At 50.1% G+C, this 16,777-nt stretch overlaps 2 protein-coding genes across 3 annotated transcripts in view; both read left to right on the forward strand.

The window, feature by feature from the left end:
- The window catches only part of LOC137454281 (neural-cadherin-like), a 70,323-nt gene extending 60,723 nt beyond the window's left edge, over positions 1-9,600 (forward strand). The window contains exons 28-33 of the mRNA XM_068164310.1: positions 1,097-1,263; positions 2,405-2,669; positions 4,138-4,318; positions 5,646-5,899; positions 7,186-7,340; positions 8,719-9,600. Of these exons, the coding sequence (XP_068020411.1) occupies positions 1,097-1,263; positions 2,405-2,669; positions 4,138-4,318; positions 5,646-5,899; positions 7,186-7,340; positions 8,719-9,120 (1,424 nt within the window). The 3' untranslated portion in view covers positions 9,121-9,600. The remainder of the gene's footprint in view (positions 1-1,096; positions 1,264-2,404; positions 2,670-4,137; positions 4,319-5,645; positions 5,900-7,185; positions 7,341-8,718) is intronic.
- A 5,411-nt stretch (positions 9,601-15,011) lies between these two features.
- The window catches only part of INTS8 (integrator complex subunit 8), a 39,200-nt gene continuing 37,434 nt past the window's right edge, over positions 15,012-16,777 (forward strand). For both annotated transcript variants that reach the window (XM_068164333.1, XM_068164334.1), the window contains exon 1: positions 15,012-15,211. In XM_068164333.1, coding sequence (XP_068020434.1) covers positions 15,082-15,211 — 130 coding nt within the window. In that variant the 5' untranslated portion in view covers positions 15,012-15,081. The remainder of the gene's footprint in view (positions 15,212-16,777) is intronic.

A 16,777-nucleotide genomic window follows, 5' to 3' on the forward strand; every position in this document is an offset into this window, starting at 1 on the left:
GATAGGATAGGATAGAATAGAATAGAATAGAATAGAATAGAATAGAATAGAATAGAATAGAGTAGAATAGAATAGAATTAACCAGGTTGGAAAAGACCTTCGAGATTGTCAAGTCCAGCCTATCACCCAACACCATCTGATCAACTAAACCATGGCACCAAGTGCCTCATCCAGGCTCTTCTTAAACACCTCCAGTGATGGTGACTCCACCACCTCCCTGGGCAGCACATTCCAATGGCCAATTACACTTTCTGGGAAGAACTTTCTCCTCACTTTGAGCCTAAACTTCCCCTGGCACAGCTTGAGACTGTGTCCTCTTGTTCTGGTGCTGCTTGCCTGGGAGAACAGACCAACCCTTACCTGTCTACAACCTCCCTTCAGGTAGTTGTAGACAGCAATAAAGTCTCCCCTGAGCCTCCTCATCTCCAGGTTAAGCAACCCCAGCTCCCTCAGCTTCTCCTCATAGGGCTTGTAAGACAAGACTTAAGTCTTGTTCTCTTATCTTACTTAAATCTTATTCTCTTCTGCATTGTCTTGGGCTGCTGGTTCACAAATCCACTGCTGTATTGGCTCCTACCCCTCATGCCTGTGAGATAAACCAAGTGCTCCAAAAGTGATTACTCAAAATCTTACAGATATATCCTGGTGTCTCAGGAAAAATTTGGTTGCTTCCAGCTTCTTCTGATCTCTGTGGCTGCAAAATGCTGGTGTTCAGCTGGGACTGAATGGCTGAGCCATGCTCTCAGCTAGGAGCAGCTGGCTGGGGGACAGGAGTCACTGTAGTGTCCCATGAAAACTCATCCCTGCTTATCAGCTAGATCCTGTAGCTGCAGAAGTAGTAGTGAACAGTGGGCTAGGAATAATAATATGAGGTGGATAAGATAAAGGAGAAAAGAAAACACACCTCCAGAGAGAAAAGAGAGGAGAAACAGTGAGAAGAAAAGTGAGTGCAGAGACTGAGCTGCTTGACCATTTGATGTGTCATGTCCTGGGAACCAAACTAAATGCCCCAGGGTAAGCTGGGTGCTCTTTGGATTTATACTTGTGTGACCCTGAGCTCTGCCTGTGGCTTTGTTTTCATGTGTGCTGTGTTTAGTTCTTCCAGAATGGGCTTTTGGAAGGGACAGTTGGATCCATTATGAGCCAAGAAGCATCCTCAGCGCTCACAGCACTCGGATCCAGCTGATGGTGCGCACCCGGATCTCGCACAGCACCCTCCTCAGCTTAGCCTCTGCAGATGGCAATGGATGCATCAGGCTGGAGGTCAGCAGTCAAAAAGCCATCCTGCCTCAGTGCTCTTAATTTGTCATTATTCCAATTGTAACAGGAGGGTCAGCCTGGAGAAGAGAAAACTGTGGGAAAGCTGCCTTCCAATACCTGAAGAGAGCCTGCAGGAAGGCTGCAGAGGGACTTTCCATAAGGGTGTCCAGAGACAGGCCAAGGGGGAATGGTTTGAAGCTGAGGGAGAGCAGGGTGAGACTGGAGCTGAGGAAGAAGTCCTTCAGTATGAGGGTGGTGAGACTCTGCAACAGGCTGCCCAGGGAGGCTGTGGCTGCCTCCGCCCTGGGGGTGTTCAAGGCCAGGCTGGATGAGGCCTTGAGCAGCTGAGTCTAGTTGAGAGGTTCCCTGCCTGTGGTGGGGGAGGTTGGAGTAGATGATCTGTGAGGTCCCTTCCAACCTAAGCCATTCCATGATGACTTAGAGGTAGACACCAGTAGGGAGAAGACTGATAAAAAGGTTCATGTGAATTAGAAGTGGATTGTAAGCAAAACGTGTCCCAGAGAAGGGCAACAAGGCTGGTCAGAGGCCTTGAGCACAGCCCTGTGAGGAGAGGCTGAGGGAGCTGGGATTGCTGAGCCTGGAGAAGAGGAGGCTCAGGGGAGACCTCATTGCTCTCTACAACTCCCTGAAAGGTGGTTGTTGCCAGGAGGGATTTGGTCTCTTCTCCCAGGCAAGCAGCACCAGAACAAGAGGACACAGTTTCAGGCTGTGCCAGGGGAAGTCTAGGCTGGAGGTGAAGAGAAAGTTCTTCACTGAGCGAGTCGTTCGTCATTGGAATGTGCTGCCCAGGGAGGTGGTGGAGTCCCCATCCCTGGAGGTGTTCAAGAGGGGATTGGATGTGGCACTTGGTGCCATGGACTAGTCATGAGGTCTGTGGTGCCAGGTTGGACTTGATGATCTTTGAGGTCTCTTCCAACCTTGGTGATACTGTGATACTGTGAGAAGAGTTGATAATGCCTGGACCTGCATTTACTTGTGGTCATTTTCATCTGGAAATAAAGCACTGAAAGAGAGGAGTGCCATTTCCAGTTTAAACACTCAGGTCCACTTCTTGAGGAGGGACCTGTTGACAACATTCATAAGTACATTTCTGTTATCAAGCATCTCTATCATCTCCCTCTAGGTGGTTGAGGGTTTCTTTAGTGTCAACTTCAGCCTGGGGGACAAAACTCACTCTCTGAGAATGAGGACATCACGGATCAACAAGGGCCAGTGGGTTCTCCTGACCATGGAGCGCTACAACAATGAGTTTACCTTGAGGGTTAATAGCGGTGGAGGTGATCAAGAAGTGACCTCTGTCCTGGGTACCAACAGATGGTTTGAAATGGACTGGGCAAGCATTGTGCTAGGAAACCGCCTTCCCAATCATTCAGAGAGCGATTTCCAAGGTGAGTGATGGGATGGGTTCCTAATAGGAGGGAATTAAAGCCTCAAAGTGGCATCTCTGAGAGTATTGGAGAGCCTAAAACCCAGTTAAGAGATGACTATGGCCAAGAAATCCCAGCTCCTCTACTAAGGAATTCAGAGCCCTTGTTCAACTCTCTATTTGCCATTGTATCTGGTGCTAGTGAGATTTCCTATAGGTAATTCAAAATAGCACTTAAAAATTGTACTTTCCTTGCCAAAGGCTCCGAGCAGGCAACTCCTGCTGGGATCTCCACTCTCTTTTTCCTGCAGAAGAGTTTGAAGGACAGATACAACACCTCCTGATAGAAAGAGGATTAGCAAAGAAATTCATGGTGCACTCTCCATCTCCTGGAATGAGGTCCTGGGACTCAGAGACTGTGGCTCAGCAAGCAGATAGCTTTTTCCATTCAACTGCTTCTCATTCAGCCTCACTTTTAAGATGAGAAAGATATGGAGGTTCTGGAACATGTACAGAGAAGGGCCATGAAGAGGATCAGGAGGTTGGAGCACCTCTCCAATGGAGACAGACTGAGAGAGTTGGGGTTGTTCAGTCTGGAGAGAAGACTCCAAGGAGACCTTCTTGTGGCCTTCCAGAAGCTGGGGAGGGACATTTTAAGATGTTGGGTAGTGATTCTCCCCCTCTACTCCCCTCTTATGAGACCACACCTGGAGCACTGTGTCCAGTTCTGGAGCCTCTGTTCCAGGAAGGATCTGGAGGTGCTGGAAGGTGCATGTCCGGAGAAGGGCCATGAGGAAGAGCAGAGGGTTGGAGCTGCTCTGCTATGGAGACAGACTGAGAGAGTTGGGGCTGTGCAGTCTGGAGAAGAGAAGGCTCTGAGAAGACCTTCTTGTGGCCTTCCAGTAGCTGAAGGGGGCTCCAAGAAAGCTGGGGAGGGACTTTTGAGGGTGTCAGGGAGGGATAGGACTGGGGGGAAGGGAAAAAAACTAGGAATGGGTAGATTCAGCTTGGATGTTAGGAAGAAGTTGTTCCCCGTGAGGGTGGTGAGAGACTGGCACAGGTTGCCCAGGGAGGTGGTGGAAGCCTCCTGCCTGGAGGTTTTGAAGGCCAGGCTGGCTGTGGCTGTGAGCAAGCTGCTGTAGTGTGAGGTGTCCCTGGCCATGGCAGGGGGGTTGGAGCTGGCTGATCCTTGAGGTCCCTTCCACCCTGACAGTTCTATGATTCTATGATGTTTTAAATCTAGATCAGTTTAGTGGAGGTGTTCTGGTTCATAGCACAGTTCTGTCAAATCACTGCACTGGTACAACCAAGCTGTCCTGAAGTATTGATCACACACACACATGTCCCGTACCTGCTCCTAATAGTAAAATAAAGCAGTATAAGTACCTTTTTGGAAAAATGCTTCTAGTGCTCTGCAGTGCTGCAAGGCATGAGGTGGGGAAGATGCTAACTTGATGTGTTTCTCTGCACACTCCCCTGCTCTGGTGCAGGTTGTATGCGGGATGTCCAGCTGAATGGTCAACCACTTCTGGCGGAAGGCAGAAGCACGGAGTTTGGCCTGGTTCTGAGGCGCCAAGGGGTCACCATGGGCTGCCACTCCAGTGCCTGCAGCAGCCAGCCCTGCTACAGCCCTTTCCTCTGTGTAGACCTGTGGAGGAAATACGAGTGCCGGTACACGAAGCTTTGCTTTTCATCCGGGGTTGGGTGGTTGGGAAGCTCTCTCTTGCCACCTTATTTCAGGCAACAGCAAGCCTCCCTGCTGCTGCTTGCCAGAGAGGGGCAAAAAACCACTGAAGACTATCCAGTAGTTGATTTCTTCCAGAATTCTGTTGCAGATGCTGATTAAAGAAACATAACCCTCAGCCTTGTTTACTTCAGTAGTGTCTAATGTTTCCCTCACCTACTTCATACCTTATGGTATCACTAATGCAAGCAGTCAAAACTTTGTTTGCTTCCTGCAGACTTTTGAGGGTGTCAGGGAGTGACAGGACTGGGGGGATGGAGCAGAACTAGAAATGGGTAGATTCAGCTTGGATGTTAGGAAGAAGTTGTTGCCCATGAGGGTGGTGAGAGACTGGCACAGGCTGCCCAGGGAGGTGGTGGAAGCCTCCTGCCTGGAGGTGTTTGCAGCCAGGCTGGCTGTGGCTGTGAGCAAGCTGCTGTAGTGTGAGGTGTCCCTGGGCATGGCAGGGGGGTTGGAACTGGCTGGTTCTTAAGGTCCCTTCCAGCCCTAACAATTCTATGATTCTAAGATCCACTCTCTAAAGAAAATGTTCAAAATGTATGTTAAAACATGCAAATCAAAATATAGGCATTTCTGTTTGGAAACCTCCAGACACACATGCAGGACTGAGAGAAGGAGTCACTTGAATTCCTTCAGCTCAGCTAAAATATGACCATTTCTGTTCAATTACCTATTGGAAGAAATCACTTTGTCTCTGTAGTCCTAAAAGCCAAGATGGGTCATTCTTGGACAGGCTGGAGAGGTGGCCCCAAGCCAACCCCATGAAGTTCAACAAGACCAAGTACAATCCTGAGCACAAACCCAGGCTGGGTGAGGAATGGCCTAAGGGCAGTCTGGAGGAGAAGTCCTTGAAGGTGTCAGCTGATGACAAACTGCCCAGGAGCCAGCAATGGTCCCTGGCAGCCCAGCAGGCAGCTGTGTGCTGAGCTGCATCCAGAGCAGGGAGAGCAGCAGCACAGGGAGGGGATTCTGCCCCTCTGCTCTGCTGAGATCCTACCTTCACCACTTCCTCCAGTTCTGGTGCCCCCCAGCATAAAAGGGACATGGAACTGCTGGAGCAGGTCCAGAAAAGAGCCACCAAGATGATCAGAGGGCTGGAGAACCTCTGCTGTGGGGACAGGCTGGGAGAGTTGGGGCTGTTCAGCCTGGAGAATAGAAGGCTCCAGGGAGACTTTAGAGCAGCCTTCCAGTACCTGAAGGGGGCTACAAGGTGCCCTGCTTGCCTAAAAGATGTCATCTTCTTCTGTTATGCAGGTGTCCAGCTGGGAAAGTAGAAGTGACTGACAACCTTACAGGGCTCAGACACTGTACCTCATCACCTTGTGGGCACTGGACCTGTAGAAATGGGGGTACCTGTGTGGCTCAATCCCAAGACAAGACAATCTGCCAGTGCCCTGAAGGTTACAGAGGCAGATGGTGTGAAATAAGCCAGGTGAAGGCTGCAAGACCAGTTGGACTCAGCTCTGGCTCTATTCTGGCAATTAGCATGTGCCTCCTTGTCTTCCTAGGTAGGAAAACCAGTACCTTTTTTCTTTCTTTCATACCTTGCTGCATTGAATCAAGTCTGCTTTACCCTTGGATTTTGTGATCAGTGTTTCACTTTTTTTCTGGAGATCACCAGCTGGGAGTTCATTTGAGGGTGCTAAGGGACAGGCATCAGCACACGCTTTAGCTGAGGCCAGTTCTAGTAGTTTGAGGACTTCTGTCTTTTAGAATCACTTTTCTGCAGTCCTTCTTGGTCTGTGGTGACAGGTTGGACTTGATGATCTTTGAGGTCTCTTCCAGCCTTGGTGATTCTGTGATTCTTAAGTGACAGCTTTCCATCTCCATGTGCAAATCTTTGTGCAGCCACATCCATCTGAAAATCCCACCTGCCCTGAGCTCTCATATTTGTAATAGTAGGACCTTTACCACGAGGGTGGTGGAACACTGGAAAGAAGGCTGCAGAGAGACTGTGTGCAAAGGCCTAGAGTGATAGGATGAGGGACAATGGCTTCAAACTACAGAAGAACAGATTTAGACGGATGTTAGGAAGAGGTTCTTCACGTTGAGGGTGATGGAACACTGGAACAGGTTGCCCAGGGAGGTGGTGCAGGTCCCATCCCTGGAGATATTGAAGGTGAGGCTCAAGAGGGCTCTGGGCAACCTGATCTAGTTGAGGATGTCCCTGCTGACTGCAGAGGGGATTGGACTGGATGACCTTTGGAGGACCCTTCCAACCCAGACCATTCTATGACCTGCAGCTAGTACCTGCCATTCGCGTTCTGGGGAGGAAGAGATCTTCATCTAGACATTTCTGATCTGAACAGGCAAGCCTCAGTTAAGAGTGTGGGGCAGAAAGAGATGTCCACAGCATGTCAGGTTTCAGCTGCACCTTGGCTGGAAAGTTAATAACACCATAAAACCCTGCAGACACATCTCAGACTAGTGAAGACTGCAGTTTCTTTACGCTGGTAACCTTCATTAAAACAGTGTTTTACTTACTTTGGGTATCTTATTTACTCAGGATTGGTGAAAGGCCAGAGATTGGCCAAAATGCCTTCTATTTAAATGGATTCCTTTAGGTAAGTAAAATACCCTTTTAATGAAGTTTATGAAGTAATATCCATAGATGATTCTTTACGTTGCTGAGTAGTAGTTGTTTGATGTCTTAACAATGACTCGTTTCTTACCTGGGAATTTGGTTGTCCAATTAAGAGTTAATTTAATGTCTCAGAAGTCATATAAGTACTTGTTTACCATGCATTATTCTTTGTCACCTCAAACAACAAGGATGTGTCCTTATTTCTTCCAGCACTCTTGGTCTCCTACACAGTGTGGAGTCAGTGGGGAAGCTCAGGGTTTCGGAAGGGAGGAATTTACCACATCCCTGAGGAACGTGAGAGCTGGGAGGATGTTAGAGAAAATGTCTTCAATTATAATGAAGAAGGAGGTGGAGAACATGATCAGGTATGGTGCAGCTTCAGTGTGGGCTTTGGAAATCCATCCTCTTCTCACCTTCCTGTCCGAGACCTTTATTTAATGTATTGTCCTTACCCAACTGGCTTTGCTGGTTTGATTTATTTTAACCTGGAGTACTCTTGAGTAGGAAGCTTCTATTTTAACCCAGTCTGTGCCTCTCTCAATGCTGGTCATCTATAGCCACCTGTGATGGGGCTGCTCTGGACACAGCATTTTTGATTTAGCTGAAGGGAGGTTGTGGATGCCCCCTACCTGGAGATGTTTAAGGCCAGGATGGATGTGGCTCTGAGCAACCTGATCTAGTGGCACATGGCAGGGGGTGTGGAACCAGACGATCTGGGAGGTCCCTTCCAACCCAAACCATTCTATGAACGGAGAGCAGCCAGGCAGAGAGGGACCTCAGGGTGCTGGTCGATGGTAGGCTGAACATGAGCCTACAGTGTGCCCAGGAGGCCAGGAGGGCCAATGGCATCCTGGCCTGCATCAGGAACAGTGTGGCCAGCAGGAGCAGGGAGGTCATTCTGTCCCTGTACACTGCACTGGTTAGGCCACACCTCAAGTCCTGTGTCCAGTTCTGGGCCCCTCAGCTTAGGAAGGAGGTTGCCTTGCTGGAAGGTGTCCAGAGAAGGGCAACAAAGCTGGGGAGGGGCTTTGAGCACAGCCCTGTGAGGAGAGGCTGAGGGAGCTGGGGTTGCTCAGCCTGGAGAAGAGGAGACTCAGGGGTGAACTTATTGCTCTCTACAACTACCTTAAGGGGGTTGTAGCCAGGTGGAGGTTGGTCTCTTCTCCCAAGGCTACCAGTACCAGAACAAGAGGACACAGTCTCAAGCTGCACCAGGGGAGGTTTAGGCTGGAGGTTAGGAGGAAGTTTTACACAGAGAGAGTGATTGCCCATTGGAATGTGCTGCCCGGGGAGGTGGTGGAGTCACCATCACTGGAGGTGTTCAGGAGGAGACTTGATGGGGTGCTTGGTGCCATGGGTTAGTTGTTTAGGTGGTGTTGGATGATAGGTTGGACTTGATAATCTTGAAGGTCTCTTCCAACCTGGTCTATTTCTATTTCCATTTCTATTTCTATTTCTATTTCCATTTCTATTTCTATTTCTATTCTATCCTATTCTATGAATCTTATGAAGACTATCATTATGCAGATGGTCAGAATGACCAGAATGGTATGATCAAAACTTAGCTCTCTGAACGATGCCCTCTCTTCAGCTTGTAGAGAGCTCACAGAATCCACTTGGGTCCTGCACTGAGTTTTAAAACTTTTTGTTTGTTTGTTTTTCATCCTGCTTCTTTTTGTGTTGCTTCTCTTGATGTTTACCCTGCTCTGTTTTGGTGTGTGTGTGTTTGTTTGTTTTCCCCAGAATGCTTATGATATAGATGAACTGAAGAAACCTCTCCACACCATCCCCCACTTCTCCTCAAGTGCAGCTGCTCCACACTCCAGGACACCCACTGGCTCCGAAAGAGACTCACTTCCAAAACAAGCACATCAAAACCCATCACCATCAGCTGTTTCCAGCATCCCAGACTTAAAGGAATATGTGTCTCAAATCATCTGGGATGCAGACAACGATCTACAGAATCTTCCAGCTGACACTCTTCATTTTTACTGCTTAGAAGGGCAATGCTCTCTGGCAGGGAGCCTTAGTTCCTTAGACTCCACTAGTGGTGATGAAGATCTGAATTACGATTGCCTCCAAGAGTGGGGCTCAAAGTTTGACAAGCTTAAAGAACTCTATAAGGTCTCAAATGAACATTTGTAACAGGAGCTAAAGGAACTTGACACATTGCCATGACATATGGACACTACTTCAAAGAATACCCCTTTTATACATATATATATGTATTTGTCTAAGGTCCATCAAGGAACTTACTTGATGCAAGTTGTTAGTTCCAGTAGTACAACATTCTCACTTTTCCCAGGGGCAACCATCTGAAGCCTCTTTTTGCATTCACTGGACACACAGCTGTTTAATGGTAGAAGTGCAGAGGCCTTTTGAAGCATGAATCCTCTGGGAAACTCTGGGATGTAGGATTTGTATAGAATAGCTTTATGGCATGCCTTGTTCTTTGTGTGACTTACTAGAGTTATCCTGGATGCAAGAACTTGAGTTCTTTTCTCCCTAGCATGAATATGAATCCCATCAGGTGGGTTACAGTGGGTAGGGCCTTTCATTTATTTGTTTTTTAATTACAGTCATGAAATAATTACTACAAGTGCTAAGTATAAAACACTTCAAGTTTCTAGTTGTCTCGTCAGCCTTTGTCTTGACAGCACACACACCACCCCACTCACTGTTAAGGGCTGCCCAGACAGGTGAGGCTTTCTCTGTCTGACTCTAATTGCCTGCATTCAGTTCTGGGCTACCCAGCTCAAGAGGGACAGCGATCTCTTGGTGAGAGTCCAGCAGAGGGCTACGAGGATAATTAGGGGACTGGAGCACTGCCCTGCGAGGAGAGGCTGAGGGACCTGGGGCTGTTCAGTCTGGAGAAGACTGAGGGGGGATTTAATCAATGTTTATCAATATCTGAGGGCTGGGGGTCAGGAGGGAGGGGACAGGCTCTGCTCACTTGCTCCCTGGGATAGGACAAGGAGCAATGGATGTAAGCTGCAGCACAGGAGGTTCCACCTCAACACAAGGGGGAACTTCTTTACTGTGAGGGTCACAGAGCCCTGGAGCAGGCTGCCCAGAGAGGTTGTGGAGTCTCCTTCTCTGGAGACTTTCAAGGCCTGTCTGGATGTGTTCCTGTGTGACCTGAGCTAGATTGTATGGTCCTGCTCTGGCAGGGGGGTTGGACTCAATGATCTCTTTGGGTCCCTTCCAACCCCTAACATCCTGTGATCCTGTGAAAAGAGAGTAAAGATCCTAGCTGTGAGCAGCACTTTGCTGGTGTAAATTTTACCCTCTCAAAAGCAGTTGTAAGACCTGGAAAAAGTTTCTATTCAGTAAGCTTTTATTTCCAGCTTTGCTTTTCACTTGAAACCCTTCTTCAAAGTCTGCAGCTGGAAAACAGAAGGGCTGACAGCAGGTATTGCAAAGAAGCTAGAATGTCATCCAGGCCAAAGCTGGAACTGAATCAGGACAAGTCAGAGAAGAGAAATGAGGCTGGTGAGGGGTTGGAGGTTGTCATACCCTTGTATGCTGGGGCTGTTTAGTCTGGAAAAGGCTGAGGGAAGACCTCGTTGCTCTCTACAACTTCCTGAAAGGAGGTTGGAGTGAGGGTGGTGTTGCTCTCATCTTCCAAATAACCAGCAATAGGATGAGAGGAAATGGGTTTAACTTGTGCCAGGGGACATTAAGAAAAGCTTTTTTACTGAGAGTGGTGAGGGGTTGGAACAGGCTGCCCATTCCCCATCCCTGGAAGTGTTCAAGAATCACACAGAATCACCAAGGTTGGAAGAGACCTCAAAGATCATCAAGTCCAACCTGGCACCACAGACCTCATCACTAGACCATGGCACCAAGTGCCACATCCAATCCCCTCTTGAACACCTCCAGGGATGGGGACTCCACCACCTCCCTGGGCAGCACATTCCAATGACTAATGACTCTCAGTGAAGAACTTTCTCCTCACCTCCAGCCTAAACCTCCCCCGGTGCAGCTTGAGACTGTGTCCTCTTGTTCTGGTGCTGGTTGCCTGGGAGAAGAGACCAACCCCCACCTGGCTACAACCTCCCTTCAGGGAGTTGGAGAGAGCAATGAGGTCTCCCCTGAGCCTCCTCTTCTCCAGGCTAAGCAACCCCAGCTCCCTCAGCCTCTCCTCACAGGGCTGTGCTCAAGGCCTCTCCCCAGCCTTGATGCCCTTCTCTGGACACCTTCAAGTGTCTCAATGTCCTTCTTAAACTGAGGGGTCCAGAACTGGACACAGGACTCAAGGTGTGGCCTAACAGTGCTGAGCACAGGGCACAATGATTTCCCTGCTCCTGCTGGCCACACTGTTCCTAATGCAGGCCAGGATGCCATTGGCCTTCTTGGCCACCTGGGCACACTGCTGGCTCATGTTCAGGCAGCTGTCAATCAGCACCCCCAGGTCCCTCTCTATTTGGCTTCTCTCAGCCACTCTGACCCCAGCCTGTAGCTCTGCATGGGGTTGTTGTGGCCAAAGTGCAGCACCTGGCACTTGGATGTGTTAAATCTCATGCCCTTGGACTCTGCCCATTTGTCCAGTTGGTCAAGGTCCCTCTGCAGAGCCCTTCTGCCCTCTAACAGACCAACAACTGCTCCCAACTTGGTGTCATCAGCAAATTTGCTGATGAGGGCCTCAATCCCCTCATCCAGATCATCAATGAAGATATTAAAGAGGATGGGGCCCAGCACTGATCCCTGGGGCACACCACTGGTGCCTGGCTGCCAGCTGGCTGTGGCACCATTCACCACCACTCTCTGGCCTCAGCCTCCAGCCAGTTCCTCACCCAGCTCAGAGTGCTGCTCTCCAAGCCAGGGGCTGACACTTCATTTTATTTATAAACACTGCTTTAAAATCAGATCTTTCTTCACTATTCATCATTTTACTTCACATAAAAACTGCAAAACGGTTTTAGGAGATGTTTTTAAGGCCAGGCTGGATGTGGCTCTGGTCAACCTCATCTAGTGGAAGGTGTCCCTGCCCATGGCAAGGGGGGTTGGAACTGGCTGATCCTTGAAGTCCCTTCCAACCCTGACAATTCTGTGATTTTGATACTCTCAGAATAAATATAATTTGCACTGAAAACTGAGTGAACAAAGCCATCCTGTACACTCAGGATGTACAATCAGCATCCATTCCCTAAAATGACTATGATACATTAAAAAGCAATAATGTGATACCAAAATAGCAATATTTCTGAGAGAGCTTTGGAGCAAAGGGTCAGTATGAGCCATTCCTTCATGGCTGGGAATCGACTGGCCTTCCAAACTCATTAAAAAAGCAAAGGCTGTATTAACATCTAGCCACATCTTGCTCAGTGTAAAGGTTTCCTCCTCTCTAAAGTTGTGTGGTAAGAAGCTAGAAAGTCTCTTACAGCTGGGGATATTCCAAGTGTGGCTGCTGCAGATGAAAACAGCTGAGCCCCAGAGCTTCATTACCACCACTGTTCTGAGTCTTGAACTCTCAGTAGGCTGGCACAAAATGTATGTCATTTTTATGACTCTTGCCTCTTCTGAATTCGGTATCAGGTAAAGCTTAGCTTAATTGTTGGTAAACTGTCCCTTCCAAAAGAGACTCATTTGAACAATGTGCTATAAATAATGGCAACAAGCTCACTGTCATCTCCCAGAGGACTCTCCTGTCCTTCATATTCTGAAACTTGAACTTGTTACCTATGGATGAATTAAACTCAGGAAAGCTGAAGCAGTAGTTAATTTTATCCCATCAAATAGCTGAAGACAGTGAAGAAGGGATAGGACAAGGGGCAATGGCTTCAAACTAGAGAAGAACAGATTGAAATTGGATGTTAGCCTGGAGAAGAGGAGGCTCAGGGGTGACCACATTGCCCTCTACAACTACCTGAAAGGTGGTTGTAGCCAGGAAGGGGTTGGTCTCTTCTCCCAGGCAACCAGCACCAGAACAAGAAGACACAGTCTCAAGCTGTGCCAGGGGAGGTTTATGCTGGAGGTGAGGAGAAAGTTCTTCACTGAGAGTCATTTGTCATTGGAATGTGCTGCCCAGGGAGGTGGTGGAGTCCCCATCCCTGGAGGTGTTCAAGAGGGGATTGGATGTGGCACTTGGAGCCATGGTCTAGTCATGAGGTCTGTGGTGACAGGTTGGACTCGATGATCCTCGAGGTCTCTTCCAACCTTAGTGATAATGTGATAGTGTTAGGAACAAGTTCTGCACAATGAGGGTGTTGGAACACTGCAACAGGTTGCCCAGGGAGGTGGCTGGGGCCCTATTCCTGGAGATATTCAAGGTGAGGCTTGAGAGGGCTGTGGGCAACCTGATCTAGTTAAGAATGCCCCTGCTCACTGCAGAGGAATTTGGAGTAGATGACCTTTGGAGGTCCCTTCCAACCCAAGCCATTCTATCATAGAATCAATAAGGTTGGAAAAGACCTCCGAGATCATCAAGTCCAACCTGTCACCACAGACCTCATGACTACTAAACCATGGCACCAAGTGCCACCCTTGGCACCAAGTCCAATCTCTTGAACACCTCCAGGGATGGGGACTCCACCACTTCCCTGGGCAGCACATTCCAATGGCAAATTACTCTGGGAAGAACTTTCTCCTCACCTCCAGCCTAAACCTCCCCTGGCACAGCTTGAGACTCATTCTTGAGAATGCTTGAGAATCATTCAATGATTGTTTGCACAACAGAAGATACATTGCATTGTGGTCAAGATGTGTAGTGGGCTACTGTCCTCATGGAAAACAAGAAAGAGAACAGTTCTGTGCCTCTAGACCCCTTAGAGCAAAGTGCAGAATGTTTCTGGCTGTTGGGTCACTAGCTAGCTACATAGTTAGGTGGACTGAGACCGAGAAAGGGCCACACCAGGCACTAGTTTGATGCAGCATCCCCAGCTTTGCTTGCTGCAGAAGCTGTGGTTGTTGCCTGTAGGAGAGGAAAACCAACCTAGCTGCTTACAGCAATGGCTGGGGCAAAAGAGATTTGCTTTGGATCTACACCGTGTACCTGCACTGAAAACTTGCTGTGCAGCTTTCATGAACTCTTCTGGGTACAATACTTGAGAAATTCAGCCAAATGACTGAAACAGTTAAAAGCTTCTGCTGGTCATCTTCCTTCCCCCCTGGACATTAATGTCTTAGGAAGGAGGATATCTGAAAAACTTGAGAAACAGCTCCTGGCTAAGCTGCAGCTCAGAGCAGCATAGACACAGATATGAGCTGTGTAAATGTGGACACCTTAACAACAGTGAAAGTAGCTGCTTCTGCCGCTGGATTTGAATCTGCCCTTCTTCATGGATCGAGGTCTTTGCCTTTTCACGAAGCATTAAGGTATGTGTGGGCAGGAGGAGGGGGCAGGTTTAGCCGTTTTCAAAGAATCAATAAGGTTGGAAAAGACCAGAGAGATCATCGAGTCCAACCTATCACCCACCACCTCATGGCTCCAAGTGCCACATCCAATCCCCTCTTGAACACCTCCAGGGACGGTGACTCCACCACCTCCCTGGGCAGCACATCCCAATGATTCTTTCTGGGAAGAACTTTCTCCTCACTTCCAGCCTGAACTTCCCCTGGCGCAGCTCGAGTTTTGCTTTAGGCTGAGCTGCAGGAGCCTGCTCCGACCACTGCAAGGGCCAGCTCTGAGCGCTCCTTCCTTGCTCCCTTCTCCAGCTAGCTGCAGCTCACCACAAACATAAACCCATCATTTACCTTTACTTAATTAAGCAGCAGCGAGGGCAGGGAAGCGGGGGGCGGTAAGAAAAGGCAGGGTTTAGGAGCCTGCGGGCTGCTGCCGGGAGGGCGGGTAGCAAAAGCCACCTCTGCAGGCGGGGCTGGGACTCAGCGCTGAATTCCACTGAGGGGACACAGGTGGGAGGAAGGCAGCGGCGGTGCGGGGGTGCCGAAGCTACCAGCTAGCGCTCCCCTGCCTTCCCCCCAGCTCCCCTGCCCGCCATGCCGGGCGCCGCCGCCGCCTCGCCTCGCCCCGCCCCGCCCCGCCCTTGCGGGGCTCCTCCCCTCTGCTGCGCCACGGGGGCGGCGGCCGCGGCCATCTTGCTGCCGCCGCCGTTCAGCAGGGTGCGACTTGCGCGGCCGCCTTCGGGGCAGGCAGCAGCAGCAGCGATGAGCGCGGAAGCGGCGGACCGGGAAGCCGCCACTTCCAGCCGGCCTTGCACGCCGCCGCAGACCTCCTGGTTCGAGTTCCTGTTGGAGGAGGAGCTGCTGGAGCAGCACCTGCAGAAGCCCTCTCCCGGTGCGTGCGGCGCGGCCTTGCCTTGCTGGCCGCCGCCCCCCCTCGGTTTGAGCGCAGCCTGGCGTCGCTCCCCGGCCCCTCCCGGGCCCCGGGGAAGAAATGCCCGCTCGTTTCTCTGCGGGGTCTTTTCCTCGCCGCTGCGGCCTGCAGCGGGGCCGCTGCCTCCGCTTTCCCGGGGCCTGCTGCTGGCGGCCGCGCAGCGCCTCCCCTGTGCCCGCCCTGCCGCGGCCGGCCCCGCTCCCTGCCCGCTCCCTCCCTCGCTTCTGGCTTTGCCCCCGGGCTAGGCGCCGCCGGATTCTGCTACCCCGGCGCTGGTAGCTGGGTGGCCAAGCCGCTGGGAGGGCAGGCTGGGGCGAGGAGGAGCCTCAGGGGGTGGTGGTGAGGGGCGGTCTGCCGTCTGTTCGCCGCGGTGGCGGCGGCTCGGTGATGGGGAGGCCGCGGTGCGTGCGCAGGGTGAGAGGGGGACGGCGAGCCCGGTGGATGAGCGGCAGGGCAAACGACGTGCTCTACTCGTTTAGCGTTATCTTTCCCTGTTCCGCGTCGTTGTTTAATCTCTTTTCCGCCATGGGCGTGTGAGTTTATGGAAAGGTAGCGCGTTGTTTGTTTTTGGTGGTCGTAAAAGGACCATTACAGCTCGCAGTTCTCCCCTTAAGGTCTTGCTAGCGGCAGGAAAGAAGAGATCTAAAGGCTGAAATTCCGCAGCCGCAGAGCTGGAATGAATAGAAACCGAGTCTGCCTTGGTCTCTTCTCCCAGGCAACCAGCATTAGAACAAGAGGACACAGTCTCAAGCCGTGCCAGGGGAGGTTTAGGCTGGATGGTACGAAGAAATTCTTCCCAGCAAGAGAGATTGGCCATTGGAATGTGCTGCCCAGGGAGGTGGTGGAGTCCCCATCCCTGGAGGTGTTTAGGAAGAGCCTGGATGAGGCACTTGGTGCCATGGTTTAGCTGATCAGATGGTGTTGGCTGATAGGTTGGACTCGATGATCTCAAAGTTCTTTTCCAACCTGGTTAATTCTATTCTAAGATAAAATGATGGGGATATGGTTATGGTGGTGAGGTAGAATTGAGCATTAAAGATAGGTTGATAGTGTGATTTGGGTGAATATAAGCAAGGTACCCATAGGGCTTAGACTCTGGCCAGTGTCAGCTGTACCAATGCCAAGGTGTGATAGTTTTAGGCTATGCCTTTAATGATCTAGAGCAGAAAAGTAGTAAAATGTAAACAAATCACTCTTTGGTGTAAAAAGGAAAATGATGATGATTTTAAATGATCCTATTGGAAGAGATAAGGAACTAAAACTAGTTGTACCAAAACAATTTCTCTTCTCTCTCTTCTTTGCTCTGGGAGAGATACTAACTTGCTTCTGTTTGACCTTGGCTGCACTGCCTTTGTTGTGACTGGTGCTAACTCCTCTGCTCCTTTCTCTGTTCTCTTGTGTACAAGGGGGAGGCAAGGAGGGAGAAGCTAGTAGCTTCCCCTGCTCCTTGGCCAGGCTGGGGTTCCTTGTGCTCTTCATCAATCGTAAATCCTGTCTATTTTGTACGCCTTCATTGCATTCCATTGC

This window comes from Melanerpes formicivorus, unplaced genomic scaffold (genome assembly GCF_026170545.1).
Source record: "Melanerpes formicivorus ecotype bairdi unplaced genomic scaffold, bMelFor1.0.p_v2 SCAF_79, whole genome shotgun sequence".
In the NCBI taxonomy this organism is placed as follows: domain Eukaryota; kingdom Metazoa; phylum Chordata; class Aves; order Piciformes; family Picidae; genus Melanerpes; species Melanerpes formicivorus.